The following is a 16,871-nucleotide window of genomic DNA, read 5'->3' on the forward strand; positions in this document are numbered from 1 at the left end:
CGGGGAAAGCTTATGGTGATGGATAAGCCACGTACTCCTGAGCCTTGAACTCAAGCACATCAAACAATCATCCAAAGCTGTGCCTTCCATTGGATACGCTGGACGTCAAAGAGAACTACATTTGTATGGTAGATCATGTCCAAACAAAAGTATGGAATACTTCCACTTTTGCAAACACTCCAACTACACTAATCATGCATATTTTTATAGCTATAAAATATAACATATGCATAGAAAAACACTGGAAGGATACAAAATATACCAAATGGTTGTCTATGGCTTTTTTTCCCTCCTCCCCAAATTTTATACAGAAATGTGAATCATCTTAGCAGTAAGAAAAAATTAATTTTAAAAGCAACCCTCTTAAATATGATGTGTCTTCTTGCCGCTCCAACACATAACCACAGTCAGAAGAATCCAACATAGATATCTGACCTGCAGCTCCTAACACGTCTTTTCCCTGTTAACCCTGTCAGGACCACACAGCAGCAGTTTTAGGTCTCACCGCAGGGCTAGGCGAAGAAAGCAGTGAGGGTATTGTCTGACATATGTCCAGGCTCCCACAGTGTCCTGCTGGCTTGTCTATTGTAGAGAATTAACATTCAAATACCTGAACTGAGTTCTGGCATTTTTTTAATCTCCAGGGTGTCCTTGTTAAAAAGTAAATATAGCAAAATCTCTATAACAGTCAGGGAAGGGTGTTTCTGATTAATATTTTGTTTGGGAGAAAAATCAGTATTTTTCAAAGAACTAGAATAATGCAAGTATACTAAATACTGAAATCACACTGAAAATAATTAGACTTTCCTCAAGGGGGAAGCAGTTTCTTCAATGCAAAAGTTTTTCCATTTGCCAAAGGATGGAAATGAAAACAATGGTCGGAAATTTTAGGGAACCAGGATTCTGTTCAAAGTTAGCTTAGGTAGTCTTGGAAAATACAGAGTTCCTTATCCCTGGAGCTCCTCAAAGAGCAGAGGATGGAAAACTCACAGACAAGAGTAGAGAGTAAGAGTTGAACTAAATGACCCTTTAAGGCCCCGTCCATTTCTGAGACTCTGTCACTGCAATTCCTGTTGTGTTCACGCCAAGGGCCAGGGTATCAGCATGACACTGATGTGTGGATTAGCAGAAGCGCCTGCTAAAAGCCTTCTCATGAATGATTGGGGCACACTCCCTGTCACAGCAAAGCACTGTTAGCCTTACCTTGGCCTGAGTTAGCTTATCGGTTGTCTAGTAATGTATGGGTATGTGAAACTATTTCAAAATGAGCTATTTAATGAAGGAGAACTTTCTAGAGCACTCTACCAAAACCTTTTGCCACTCCAATTCAGCAAAATAAAATATAGTTGTCCCTTGGTATCTGCTGGGGCTTGGTTCCAGGATCCCCCTCCGATACCAAAATCCAAGGATGCTCAAGTTCCTTGTATAAAAAAGGCTTAATATTTGCGTAAAATTTACACACATCCTCCCACATACTTTAAATCATCTCTAGATTACTTGTAATATCTAGTAAATACAATGTAAATACTATGAACATAGTTGCAGCACTCGGCAAATTCAAGCGATACTTTTTGGAACTTTCTGGAATTAAAAAAAAAAATCTTTTCAATCCATGGTTGTTGAATGCACAGATGCGGACTCCACAGGTGCAGGGAGCTGACTGTATTCACTATCATATCCCCTGATTCTCCAGGCAGTCTAGGTACTCTAATTTTTTCAATGATCTTTTTAAAACATGGTAAAATAAACATAATACAAAATTTACCATTTTAACTCTATTTAAGTGTACAGTTCAGGGCCATTAAGTACATTTGTGTACTCTAAATGTTAAGTCATGGAGATTTTTCTAAAAGAATGCTCTTTACTTATAACTCCCACTGCAAGAGGCTGGGGGACAGGAGAGCTGGAAAAGCATTTGACCCTTTGTTCTAATTAGTGACCTTCCCCTACAGGGAAGTCAAGTCCAAATGAGCTTTTGCTTTCTCAAGGGGGATCACTCAGAAGTATACATTTTCCAAGTACACAGTGTTTTCCAAGCACTAGCTCTATAAAGCAGTGAGAGCAGCCTGCCCGCTGCCTCTGGATCCAGAGTCAGGCATGTTCCCCACTTTTTGGATGAGTTACAGTCTATGACTATTTCTACCTTGTGACTCACAAATTCAACAGAATACTGAAGACAGGCGGATTTCTCTATCTTAAAAAATTGCATTTTTTTCATCTAAATAATTATAGGGGTTTAGTTAGCAAGAGCCTCTTTAAAACAGCTATTTGGTGCTTTGTACTAATAAGGCTCTGCCCATGAGTGTGGCTTTAATGAGTGGACTAGAATTAAGAGGTCAGGTGGGAGTCGCTTTGCCGAATATAACATTTAACACTATAGGTAAGACCTCCAGATAACGGATATAATCCTTTCTTTGGAGCTTAAAACAAATTGGAAACCAGGAGCTAAAATGTCTGCATCTGCAGTTCACTGGGCTTTTGCAATGATAAATGGGTGCTCATATTTCCAAATTATTTCAGCAATTGACTTTCAAGATCGGAAATCACAACGCAGTGAACTCCTGGAAGGCAGCACCTGCCTTCTTTCTCACCACATCCCCAGCATCCAGGACAGAGCTTGGCCCATAGAAGGTGCTCAGTGAAAGTTTCAGAAATCAATGAATGAATGAACAAACTCATCACTGCTTTCAGACCTAGGGCTCTGTGACATATGTAGCCCGACAGCCTGCACTACAAACCAGTTAAGAATTTCACCCTCACTGACAGACATAAACTAATCTTTTATGCCAGGGGAGCCATGGCTTCTTAGGGCAAGAACTCTGTGCGAAGACCATGTGTGACATGCCAAAGTTACAGCCCCGGAGCTGGTGACCTGATAATAGGGAAGAAAAGGCCCAGATTTCTAGGGCCCGGAGCTCTCAGCATATGCTTTTAGAAAGCTTGTATTAATTTTCATTAGTTCCACAAGTGTCTCTCTAGATCACGGTTTCTCAACCTCGACACTCTTGACATTTTGGACCAAATAAACTCTGCTGTGGGGGCTGTCCTGTGCATTGCCGGATGTTTTGCAGCATCCCTGGCCTCTGCCCACTAGATGCCAGTAGCACTTCCCCCAAGTTGGGACAACCAGCAGTGTCCAGATCTTGCCCAATATCCCCTGGGGGACAAAACTGCCCCAAGTTGAGAATCATTGCTTTTAGATTGACATTATTTTCAAGGCAGCTCTGCATATCACCAGCCTGGGTCTGGGGACGCCTGTGGAGGTGGCATCCCTAACTTTTTATCTTTACCATGCATCTGCTCCTTTGCTTCTATTCAGAAGCATCAGCCAGAGGTCAGGTTATATGATGAAGTGATGTGGTGGAAACCAGCGCCAGGCACCTTTTCTCTAGGCCTTTTGAGCCCAAGTGTTCCACCTTTGCCCCCTGGGAATGATACACAGTTTAGTCAAATAAGCTAAAAAAAAGAAAAAGTCAGTGGTATTTTTCTGGAAAATGCATAGAATTTCTAAAGAAAACTATTTTGGATAAGAGAGATTTAGAGCCTAAATGAAGATGGCTTGTGGAGGAAGTCTTCACGCAATTAGTGGGGTTGAATAAAACCTGGGATAACGGCATTGGCAGTGCTGTTTTCTTTCATCTAAAGCTCTCCTGTCCTCCTGGCCCAATTTTGCAAAGACTCTTTCTTGCCTGAACTACCTGATACTTACAGTGGGCGGGTCCACTTCTCCACACGTGGGCCACCAAGCCCTGCTCCACCCCCTGCTTTTGCTTGGATAAATGAGCAAATTGCTCCTCCTGGGAGGAGCCGAGCTGCTCGGTGTGAGGTGAGAGGTGCATTCTAGTCACAACTCTTTGTTTGCAAGCTGTGTGACATTAGACCACTCCCTTCGATGTCTGACTCTTCAGCTTTTCATCCATAAAATAAGTATGTTAGTAATGACGGTGATCATATTCCCACAGGTGTGAGAACAAATGAAATAGCAAATGCAGACAGTTCCTTAAAATGCTAAAATGCTCGGCAAAATGTTCTTGATATTGTTGTTGGAGGGTTTTAATTGAATTGTCCTATCACCTCTCAGGCGTTTGAGAACGCTTGTGGCCCCGTGAATCCTAACCCCAGCCGGGTGCACCAAAGCACATCGCCAGGAGGATGGAGAAGCACAGGGCGGGGGCCCCGTGGCAGGAGAGCAAGGCTGGTTCTGGAATAGTCAGCATCTGCCTTCCACATGATGCTGTTGTTTTCAGAGAGGGGCAGTATCACATCACATAGGCACGCAGACTCAGGTGTCAGACTACGTGGACTGAAATCCTGTTTCTGTCACTCACTAGCTCTTAGTGACTTAGTAACCTAACCATGTTCCTCAGCATCTTGGGCCTCTGTTCCCTCATCTGTAGAATGAGGGTAATAACAGCACACACCTCACGGGTCTGTCGTGAGGGTCAAAGGAGAGGATGTACATAGCATGCAGAGGTGGAGAGAATTCCTGGGTTCAAAACTCAAATGCTTGGCTTCCCAGCCAAGCAAGTTACCTGCCTTACTTTCTTCAATCAAAAAATGGGGGACAGTAATAGAACCTACCTGAGAGTGTTGTTTCCTGTGTGGACGAAGTGCTTGGGGAGTGACCGGCACATGGCCGGCTCTGAGAAAACGCTGCTAGTACCATTAATAGAACATGATATGCACGGATACGTGTTAGCACCGATTATGAACCATCGTTATCATTGCTATTATTATAAACATCACTCTGAGTCCTAGCTAGACCCCCACTGGCAATTTAAGGGCACTCTGTATGTAGCCTAAGCTATAGGCTTTGGAGTCGTCATAAAACCCTGTGTCTCTGAACAAATTCCATTCCCTAGGTATGACCAGCTCACTCGTCACCTGCAGGAAGACGGGACCACACCTCACTAGGGAAGCACTGAGGGATGAGGAAGCCAGCAAGATGCCTAGGGACGCACGACTAGGCACACAAAGCAAATGGGCACACAGTTTAACTCTCCAACCAGAAGCCACTCTTTTCCCCGTCTGCGGAGATCTTAGCTTTTTCTACACTCTTTCAAATGGGGCAAGCTCGGCAGACGTGAGAAGCACTTACTGGCATCAGGACAGCAGAGGATCCCGGCATTGTAGGGTTGGGTAGGGTCCCAGGCATGGAGGCTGGCATGGGCTGTCTCTGTCTGTTGTGAAGATGTAGCAGAGAAGATAGAGAGCCTGGGACAGGCCTGGGAACAAAGGAAAAAGCAAACATTATTCATGGTGTCTTGGGCAGGGGATTCACTGCCTGTTCCCCATGTCCAGAACCAGTGGGGCAACACCATTCCATGTGCCGCAGATCAGATCCTCTGATGGGAGCCACATAATTGAGGATATTAGGGAAATAATAACAAATAAAACACAAGCCTGGCTTCCTTTGCTGCTTCCTAGTTAATACATAAAATTCCACTTCATTTCCTGACCTCTGTTATCTAACTGATATTCAACAGACAACTAGCCAGTCAGTCAGCTACAACCCTTACATCTTATGAAACGGACCTGGTGGTGAAATCCTGTGTGTTTCCTCTGAAGTTTCTGCCCTCTGGAGGATCCTAGAGCCTGATAACTGTATACATTTGTTTTATCCACACTCTCCCACACCTCTGCCTGGAAGCCTGCCTGGCTTTCGCTCTGTCTGGATACACTTTCACTAACTGGATTTGCAGAGCCAACTTCATTCAAAATTTCCCAAGAGAAATCCATTTTGACTTTTTCAAAGTTCTCCATTGTAAATGGAAAAAAACCAAAGCCAGGTCACAAACCAAAGTAGCCAGATGGTGGTTCATGGCACTGCAGTGACACTTTCTTGGGGAGAGTCTGGAGCCCAGACCCCAATTACCAATCCCTCATTTCATAATAACTCGAGGTGTTAGGCTGCTTGACAGAAACTGATTTTGACCTGACCTGCAGGACTTGGGTAAGCATTCCTTGGGGGAGTACATAGTTTGAGCTTTTGCTTCAATTTGCCAGAAAATTCTTTTAAGGGCCTCAAATTGATTTAATGAGCCAGGGAATGTGAGGCTGAGGGAAAAAGGGAATTATTTGTGTTTATTAAAAATGGCAAACAAGTGACCTCCTTGGCTAGATTCTCAGTCTCCTGATGATCTTGCTCTGGGGAGCTGTATAAACGTCAAACCATTGAATTAAAGACTTAACAACAAATCAAACCAAACAAACAAATAAACAAACACCCTTGAAGACCTCTGAGTCGTCCAAGTTAAAACATCTTATCCTGAATGCCATGATCAAAACTAGTGCTTTCCGAATTAATGAGCTTTCTAAAAAACATTTTTAAAAAAAATTTTCTCAGGCTAAGCGCTTGATAAGGACTGCAGAGAGATGCTCTCTGTAGGGCAATGCCTTCCTGTATTTCAGGGAAGAACAGGCCCCGTCCTGAGCCCCACGGGAGCAGCATGAAGAGCCTTTTCTTCGGAGCTCATCTGCCTCCCATGGGTGACTCACGGAGAAGTGGGAGACTGAACGGTGGGGAGGAATGCCAAAATGTCCTTCCTGCACACAGCCGTTAACAGTTCCAAAGAAGAGCCAGTTTCCCATTCTTTTTGCCTGAAAGCTCCCTTGGAAATACAGCTAGCCATCATAGTCACATACATCTTAGAAGGCTTAGCCTTGGATTAGTCCTAGATTTATATGTTTAGGAAGTTGTATATGTGAAAATATAAAATAATATAAAACCTCTACACAGAGTTTACATAGATGTGCACAAATTATAACCAGGTCTATTAGTAAAACGTGTGTGTGAGTGGTTCCACAGACAGGCTATTATAAGAAGCTTGTAACAATGAAATGAGTGTTTTCAGAAAAGCAAAGGAAGTACTTAGGGCATTTCTTGACATGTACCCTTGGGACCTCTGGAGGATGGGTTAACAGTAAAGATTAGTAAGGCCTTTGAAGGACCTTGAACTTTTACAGTTCTAGGAAACTGCTGGTTTCAACTGCTCCAAAATTCTATAGTTGTAATGTCACTGGGTCTCAAAGTCTATCTCATTTAGAGGTGAAGAGCTTGAGGCAGAGAAGTATAGAATGCAGTTCAGTCAACAGACAACGTTTGTTTTCTATTGTCTAGTCTGAATGTTTTGTCTGGGACCTCTGCTGAAAAGAAAATAGCTGTATATCAGAGTATACCACGTGTAATCATGATAAGTTCCTCTAAGTACAAGATTAATAATCTGAACTCCCCGGTTCCCGGTTTCATGATGAGACCCTATCAATGGCTAATCAACCACCTATCCATTCATCTATAGATATCCAGAGAGGGAGAGAGACAAAGAGAGACAGAGAGACCTCTGTGCATACATGCATACATACAGACCCATCCATCCATCTATCCATCCACCCAGCCTTCTACCACATGCCTGCTCCCCTGGTCACTAGGGGTAATGCTTTCAGTAGAGACACTTAGGGACAAGCAGAAACTGTTATAGGGAAGACACTAAAAATATCTTATTATGTTGATGTGCAGTATCAATTCTATAAACAAGGGCAACACATTATCATCATTTACACTTTGTTTCTGACATATTAATAATAACCCTGGTTATCAGTTTTTACTGATGTGTTGTTTTTTTAAAAAGAAATCAATTAAACCACTTAATGGTGATACAAATGAAGACGCAAAAGTAATTAAATTTAAAACAAGTTTTCATTCTTCCCAAAACTATGAAAAACTCCCAGTTGTATAGAATAATTGGGGAATAGTATGTTTCATTTAATTCAATTGTTCTTATTAAGTCAGTTATTTCCACACCATGCATAGATCTCCTAGATTTTAAAATATCAAGTATTCCCCTCATTAATTAAGAAAGTCTTTCAGGGTACTGGGGTTCCCTTGGGATTATAATAATAATTACCTAATGATATCAAGCAGACCAATTAGCAATATATACTTGGAGGGGAAAATGGTTATTTGAAAACCTTGTATGTTTGAATACTGAGTAATTGTGAATTATTGTCTTACACAGATTCTGTAAATAATTTCCCCAGCCCCACCCACAAAACTGATAAGAGTTTTCTAGGCTTCTGGCTTGGGCTTTTAAAACTACAAAAACTGACAGAAAAACCTGTGTCTACCCATCACTAGATATACAAAGGACTAGAATGAGATAATTATGTGCTTGGCCCTAGAAATAATCATTTGTCCAGAATATCCAGATCACTGAAGCAAGAGTGGTACTGGAATAATTGCATTAATTGCCTAATACCCTTTGTGCATATAGAACTAATTCTTATTTAATACACTGCACTTGCATAAAACTTTTTATATTGCACTTACACATTGCTTCATATTCTTCTAGATATTTTCACCTTCATGTGACTTGAAATAATGCAATGTAGTAGGTAGGTCATATTACTCCCATTTTACTCAGGAGTAAGCTGAATTTCAGAAACATTTGAATTTGCCCAAGGTCATACGCATCATGAAAAGAAGGAGAACTTATACTCAACTTGCAATACAGGGCTTCCCCCATCACGCCTTGACGGCTCCTATAACTAAGTTTTTATTGATTTTTTTATACTAAAATAAATCCATGGTCCATTTCCTTTGATATTCACGCTGCTCCTTGGACTTTCCAATGAAGTAGTAAAATTCTGCGATACTGCTAACATGAGACGTCACTCATTCATGTGAAATTATGTTTTCTTCCTTTAGAAAAAAGCAAAAAAAACCAAAAACAAAAACAAAAAAGCTCCCCCCTCCAAAAGACTTCCCAAACAACACATCAGCTAGGCTCTGAAAATAAGATGGCAAATTGCAGTAAAGTTGTGAAAACAAAGACCCGACAGTCTTTCTCCAGTGCAGGCTTGTTGCCACGAGCTAATAATTCCAGACTTTGAGCAAGCCGAGCCTCCTTTTTAATAACCATGTGCCTCTAGGTAAAGTATTTCTACTAAAAATTATTGAGGCATGGAACAAGGTAAGATGTGTGAGCTCATGTTGGATTGTTCAATTACTAAACTGAGTCCCGTAGCATTAAGGGTTTTCCAACTTGACAGATTATTCCTCTTTATACACTTGTATAAACATACTGCTTACGGCTGAAATCTATGTAAGCTTTTCTTCCAATTAAAATGTCAGGAATGACAGACTATGTTTTTACTGTCCTTAACGGAATGATAGGTACCACAGCAAGAGAATTCATGTCCTCATTTCTCCCTCCAAAGGATGTTTTCCAGTCTGAAAAGGACTATGTCTGTTGGTCTTCCTTGCCCTGGGACAAGCCCGGCCATCTGTAAGGAGCTACGGGCCCGTGCTTTTGTTTGGAAGCTCTCAGAAGGTCACTGCAGACTGCTTTTCTTTTCCAGGTCTCAAAAGATCCATGACCTCCCAGGATTGCTTATTAAATGGTAAAGACAAATAGATAAGCCAGGTATGTGGACAGGCAAAGGGAAGAGGCAAATAATGGAAAAAAAAAAAAGTTGGAAAACTGGAAGATCAATATTAGCATCAAAATCAGACCACAGATGTCTAAGAAATCTTGAGCAGATAAAAAAAATAACAACAAAATAACCTGGTGTTGGGGATGTGGGGACAGACTGAGAAAAAAGGTTCAAAGCAATAAAATGTCCGGGAACGGTGGGCAGGGAGCAGGAGGTGGAGATGCCATTTAGTTTCTGACTCCGGAGGAGAAACTGCCTTAACCTTTAGGCTCTCCATTTCATCATCTCTTTAATGAGTGGATAGGCCATCTGGAAATCCCTTGAAACTCTAAAAGTCAGATTCTAGGACTCAAACTGAAAATGAGATGTTCTTAATCTAGTAAGACTCTATGTTCCATTGTGAAAGAGTATCCTCTGCTGCTCACTGACGTGTCCACAACCCTTCATACCTGGCACAGAGTAGGCAGTCAGTGTCCATAGGAAATGAAATTGAATCAGGACAGCACCTAGTTATTAATGTCAAGACTATCTTTGAAATGTGAATAGATCCCAAATAGAAGGTACCCCTAAAAGTTGAGAAAAGTTGCTAAAAAATGGACCTGATACATTCCATGAGGCCCACACTTCATCCTCATTTAAATATATCATGATTTCACACACAGGCTAGAGAAAGCTTATTGCCTGTCATCTCTTTATACACACACACACACACACACACACACACACACATACTTAAATAGCATGATTTAATTTATTGGCTGCTTAATCCTGTTAAAAAAAGTTTTTTAAAAAGTTAAAGTTAAATTTTTTAAAAAAGCTATAATTAACTGCTAATGCTAGTGAATTTCTACCTTCCAGAAGGCATGAATCCAAAAGGAAATGTCCAACAGGTGATACGAGCCAGATATTTTACAGCCTTTCCTGTTTTGGTCTCGAACATTCTAAACATCAATGGGAAAACAATTCTCTAGAGTTTTTCAGTTTTATTCTTCTAGAGCACAGTTTTCTAGCCTGTTACTGAGCATGGTCTTCTAGCAGGTACACAATTAACTCACAGGTAGGTAACACTATGTCAGTATTTGGTATCTGCTGGGTGAGCTGGGCACAGAGTCCTCTGTAGATGGCAAGGTAACCTTCTTGACGGCCATGTTTACATTTGCTCATGAAAGGAAATACGTGCTTCTTTTGCACCTTCTTAAATGAAGCGTTGTGGCCTAACTCAGGAAATTAGTCTCTGTTGGGGATGGGGAGACTGAAGGGTTAAAGAAGGGAATACAAGACTCCTAAATCTTAAGAGAAGGCAGTTTGTAATGAGAAGTGCTTATTTACTCATTTTTCTCCTAAATGGAATTTTAAAATTCTTATTTTTGTTAAGAAAGCAAATTGCTAGGATAATCAAGTAGAATGTGAAATGAAAAGACGATCTAGTTAATTTCTTCCTACATGGTAAGTAGTGAAGGACATGGGCTCCTGGAGCTGGTCTGCCAACGTTGGAATCCCAGCTCCACTTATTAGCTGTGTAACCTTGGGCAGAGTTACTTGGCCTCTCTGTGCCTCAGTTTACTCACCCGTAAAGTGGGATGATAAAGATATTTACCTCATGGCATTAAATGAGTCATCACATATTAAATATATTGAATATGCTTAATAAAATTAGTTGTGTTATTATTGCTACTGTGATTTGTTATTTGTTATTATCCTGAAACACTGACCCAGCAACAGAGTAATCACTATGCTTCAATCAACAAACTGTGGCTTAAGGCTGGGATCTTAAAGAACATCAATCCTTAGCTTTAATGAAAGAGCTTCAAACTAACAAGTACAAAAATGTTCAAAACTCCTTGCATATATAAGATACTTGTTTTAAAACCCATCAACTTTAGAACCCCAAACCTTCCTATGGAGGCAAATGGATTCCTCTCACTGACAATTTCACAGAATTGCAAAATGACTTCACGTTATTTCTCAGAAAGGATCCTTGAAAATATTTCCTCAAAATGGAACTGAACCGGTTCCCCAGAGATCAGTCCTCAGTATCTTGTTTTTCCTGAAAACAATGACAAAAATCCAACAGAAGCAATAACTGGGAAAACAAGAAAGCTATCTGGCCACATTCTGGAAAGACGTCATATTACTTGTATCTTTCTGAATGAGCTCATGCTCTGTACTAAGCCTTACGGCCAAGCTGCTGAAGTTGGATGGCAATTTCAGTATTTCCCCTTTTAACAAATGAGGAATTTGAGAAAAAGAAGAAGAAATAGTCTGGGAAAAGGCACCAAAATATCAGCAGAATTCAATGAAAATATGTTATTTTTCTCTTTCAAAGCTTCCTCAGGCTCAGGGGAGGACCTCTGATAAAGATCGAGAATCTCCCTGCAAGAATTGTCCTCACACCCCCGGTGACACAGACATCTGGGTGTCCAGGAAGAGAATTTTGCCTCAGTATCTGTATCCTAGTGTCTGCCCAGCCCCTAGCCCCTATCCTGTCCTGAAAAGCTAGGAAAACAGCCAGTGCAAAACAGTAAATGCTACTCCAGCTCATCAGAAATCCCTGTAAGCCCACATCCTTGTGATAGAACTCAGTGTGGCTCCGTGGCCTCGCACCACCTGGCCCGCGACTGCCTCCCCATCTCACGGCCCTGGGCTCACACACTCACCGTAATGACTTTCTCCAGTTCTGTGAAAGCGCCGTCTTCCTTCCTGCCACAGACCCTTGACATAAGGAATCCTACAAGCTTCCCTGGGCAGTCATACTGGGTTGGGGCCTTTTTTGGCGTGCTCTCAGCGCACCCTGCACTTTTCCCTAGTAACATTTATCACCATTTATTCAATCAATCATCGAAAAGCAACTGAGTACCTCATATGTGTCAGGCTCTATACGCTTTCATTTCAGAGGGGAAAACTGGTTTGGCAAACTGGGTCAGTTGCATAATAATCCACTTACAAATGTCCAATTGGTGACAATATGCTGATAAACAAAGCAGATGTGTTTCATGGTCTCTTCGAGTTTACCATCATAATTACAATTATAATTCCCAAACATAACTCCTTAATGATTTTGAGTGATTTTTGTTAAACATCTCTGCTCCCAACTAGACAATACACTTCCTAAGTCAGAGACGGTGTCTGCTTTGTTTACCGACGCAGATACTTCTGAAACTTAAGAAAGCACATAGATACCCGGTAGGTGTTTAATAAGTATTTCTTGAATTGATGAAAACGTAGATATAATGATCTCTTCAACTAGCATTGGACATTGCAAGTACAGAATTCAATAAATTATCTCTGCTTACTAACTGATTTACAAGTCATAAGTGAAACTCCAGTTTGTATTAATGGCCTTATATAACCGATTTCTATTCTTGAAAAGCATAACTGGTTACCTCCAAGGTAAACTGTACTTTTTAATCAGTGTCCCTTAGGTTGCACTCAAGCTTTCAGATAGGCCCATTTATTTTTGCATCAATTAAATCAATTTCCATTTGAAATTATATTTTGGGCATTTTATAAGAAAAGGCTAAGAATAATTCAGTAACGCTCATCTGTCTCTAATCTATATAATGTTTTAAAAATTGGATGCCTGACCTGCAGTAAGATTGCACTTTCTACAGTTCAGGGCTCTGGGCTCAGGGGTACCAGTTACACTCATACCATAGACAACAAAACGTCTCTGCTTTGTACTGACTTACTGATACTGACAAGAACATTTTTGTAATCATTATCACCAGGAGTGTCAGACGTTAAATTCACCATGCAAGATAAACTTGGGCCTCTTTTTTAAAAATCAATTTTTTACTACTGCCGCCTTTATCTTATAGGTGTAGTATCAGATATCTTGGAAATGTAACTTCTTTTTCTTTAAATGAGAGCCTGACTGCGAAAGAGCCAATGGTAGTAATAAAATGTCATGCAGCTCACAGAGCCGCATCCTGCTGGAGCCTTTGCTGGGTTTTATAGCATATATGCTGCCTCTCCTCAGGCAGAGGAGATGTTTACTAGCACTTTCAAATGTTTTAAACAGAGAGAGTAGTAATAGGAGGAGAGATGCGAATTTATGGCCATTCTGTTAAGACTAGCAAATCAATTTTTTTTCCTTCTTTAATGACTGATTTCTGCACCATTAATCTGAATTAGTCATGCAGTCAGCCTGATTCACTTAAGCTAACCAAAACCACGGTTGGATTGATTTCTGATGTACTATTGTCGAAAAAAAAATCCGATTTCAAAATCTGATATTTTTTCCTTGTAAAGAGCTAAAGGACTCTTTATAAAGACCCTTTAGAAAAGACTCTAAATGCCTGAACAGTTTGGATTTAGCCATGGGTCAGACTTAAAGACACGAAGAGATGGTTTTTCAATTAGCCAATAACTTCCAGGTTGCATCAATTATTCATTAAGTTACACTCAGAAGAGGCAAGTAAATGCAGATCAAAAGACGTAAAATAAAAGAAGATTTTGAATGCAGTCTCAGATAAACGATATGTATCTATCTGGGCTGGTAGGGGAAACTTTTTCTTCATAGAAACATATCTCTAAGTAAAATGTCTCCCTGTTTGTGAGTTGTTAACACGCTTCCTCCTTACTTCCTAAGGACAAATAAGTAGCCCTCTGATTATGAGCTTGTCATTTACATGTGACTGCTGCTTGCATTCACTCACCAAAAATGAATAATTCATGAAAACATTCACTAACACACTTGCCTGGATGTTCTGCAGAGGCAGAGAGCTCCCTGAACTTAGAGGCACCCCCTGCCCCCAACTCTAAGTCAGCAATTCGGTTTTGAATTCTCCTGGACTCTCAGCTTGTCAGTTACCATATCTTAATGAGTAATTTGTGGTGGAATCTACGCTGGTACAATCTCCCAATACCTATGTTCCAAGTGGACAGCTTAGTTTGGCCGATGAATGATGGAAGCTCCAACTGCAATACACTTCTGCCAGAGAAAATGGAAGAGTTCTTGAAAAGATCATCTGGGCAGTCTTTACTCATCCTTGCATGTTGCAGGGCTCCCCACTAGGTCACCCTCACTAATGCCTTTATCTAACCTCTTCCTGGATCACGAGGCAGGGTCTCTTAGGCAGTTTTCAAATACCTCTCCTGGGAGACCAAATTTATGGCATGCTTCACCTAGCCACTTGCCAGGATTATTTCAGCTCTTTAGGAGGAGGTGATAGAAATTATTAGCTCCACAGAAATACTGTCAGGGGAGGGGATGTGTCAGTGATGCAGGAATGGCTTTGAGCAGCTGAGATGACACACACAGACTCTGCAACCTTCGGCTGCTCAAAGCCCAATTTCTTGAGTTCTGTTCTTAATGATAAAGTACGTGAAATGCTGAAGGGTAACTTCTTCTTTAGAGAAACACAGACAAGGAAAGAGACACACTGCCTCAAGGCTTAGCAAACTCTTCACCGGGTGACACCCTGACAGACAGCTGCAAATTCTAAACCATGTTTAGATAAACAATCAGATAAACAAAAACCATAGGATAGGGTGCCCGACATCCTTGTCGGGCAAGGACTGTACATCATGGTGGGAGGGAGAAGAGGACGGTATGGAGGACTTGGAGAAGGTTCTAAAGCAGGGGAAATACTCAAAGGCCAGAAGGGGAGATCTAAATGGAAAAGTGAGAGGAACAAGAAGACTGGGAGCTGATGATGACGATCTTCAAATTACCAAATGCCTATATTCAGAGAAGGGTGACCAGTTACTTTCAAACCCAACTGAAACAGAACCATAACAGTAATAAAACAGCTGCACATGGGATTTAAGTGAGAAGAAAGAATCTCTCTCGAAAACGAATTGTGTCAAACAATTAAATGGCTTACTGAGGTTTTGGAATTTCCTCTTATTAGGCCCTTAAAAAATAGACTCGTCCCGGTCTGGCAGGGTTTCTAGGCAAGAGGAGGAGGAACTGGCAGACCTCTCCGAGTCCTAAATTAGGTCTATTATTTTCACTTATTCCAGTCAGAGTGGCTGACAGAGATGACAGAGGTGATGCTGGCTGCCGTCGAGAACCAGTGAATCAGATAATTCAGCCTGTGTGACTGACAAGGCACAGGTTTGAGTCGCCTGCTGGTCCTGCCATGGACCACATGTATGTGCCCCATACCGATCATTTAACTTCTCTGTATTCTCATCAGCAAACACAGGGCTATCATAACCACCTCACAGGTATGGCGTGAGGATGATTTGATACTCATACATGGGATAATATTTTGCGTGTGCTCAGCCTTTGAAAGATGATCAATGTGTATTTTGTTCAAGACATGTCTCGTCTATTTTAGAAAATAAAATTATGGCTAGTGTCATTTTAAAATACAAAGTAAAGCTATAGTCTCCTAAATTTCAGGGTGAAGTGGTTTGAGGAAAAGACTTAGAAACATCCAGCCTCTCTGAGGGGTCTGAATGTCTTTTCCATCACTGGAATCCCTGGGGTATCCTGGTGCATCATTTTCTTGGAGAAACCAGTTGATTTCTCCAGTCCAGGCTAGGCTGCTACCTGCTGTCACAGCATGTCCCAGTCTCTCCCTTAGACTGCAGGGTGAGTATTATATGGCACTGAGCTCAGCACATAGTAGGAGACTTGCAGAGGTTTGCTGAATGACTTAATGAGGTAACATCACTGTACATGGTCTCTCACTTCCTGGCAGCAGTACCCCCATGACACATCCATGATGAGCCTCTTTTTTAAGGGTCATGATGACTTGACACACTGTCCTGAAGGGACAGTCAACTTATGATTGACTTGAGCAAGGCGGGTTGAGGGAGGGGTGGAGTTTCTAGGAAATTTGTGTGTCTTCCTTGTGTAACCTTTCCTGAGCTACCTTTCAAGTTCTTCCACTTTGTAGGAGTACTTATCATGAAGCTAAAATGATACCAGTCTGAAACACTTAATAAAATAGTAGCAATAAAGTTCATAATAATGATACTTGGCATTTACTTTGCACTTTGCATCCAAGGATCTCAAAGGGTTTTGCAACTAGGCTTTTGCTATTTCCAAGGCTACTCATGGGTTGGACACACAAGCCAAGAAGCCGCTGCGCATAGCTTCCCTTTGGACCAAGTTGGCTCTATCATTAGGCTCAGAGACTGAGACTGTGACCATACTACGTGCATAAACACACCCACTACACACAAAGACCCACAGACATCAGACATCTACATGCTAAAAGGCAAAAGGGATAAAAAGATTTTTGGTCCCAAACACAATTTCACCTGTATCAGTCGGGTCAAACCCTGGAATGGCACGCGGTTTACATTTTGATAGACTTGTTTTATTGTGATATTTCTTTCAACCCCCTTCCCAGTGTATTTATAAAAACAATTGGAACATCTGTGTCTGTTCTTTAAAGGCATGAAGTTTTAAAGGGCTTATTTTTCCTTTAAGTTCATTCCGGAGGAAATTTTGTTTAGGTTTAAATGATTAGTTAAAAGCC

At 41.2% G+C, this 16,871-nt stretch overlaps 1 protein-coding gene across 2 annotated transcripts in view; it reads right to left on the reverse strand.

The window, feature by feature from the left end:
* CREB5 (cAMP responsive element binding protein 5) overlaps positions 1–16,871 on the reverse strand; it is a 381,842-nt gene that overhangs the window by 89,660 nt on the left and 275,311 nt on the right. For both annotated transcript variants that reach the window (XM_064487484.1, XM_064487485.1), the window contains exon 6: positions 5,099–5,225. In XM_064487484.1, the coding sequence (XP_064343554.1) occupies positions 5,099–5,225 (127 nt within the window). The remainder of the gene's footprint in view (positions 1–5,098; positions 5,226–16,871) is intronic.

This window comes from Camelus dromedarius, chromosome 7 (genome assembly GCF_036321535.1).
Source record: "Camelus dromedarius isolate mCamDro1 chromosome 7, mCamDro1.pat, whole genome shotgun sequence".
NCBI classification, from domain to species: Eukaryota; Metazoa; Chordata; class Mammalia; order Artiodactyla; family Camelidae; genus Camelus; species Camelus dromedarius.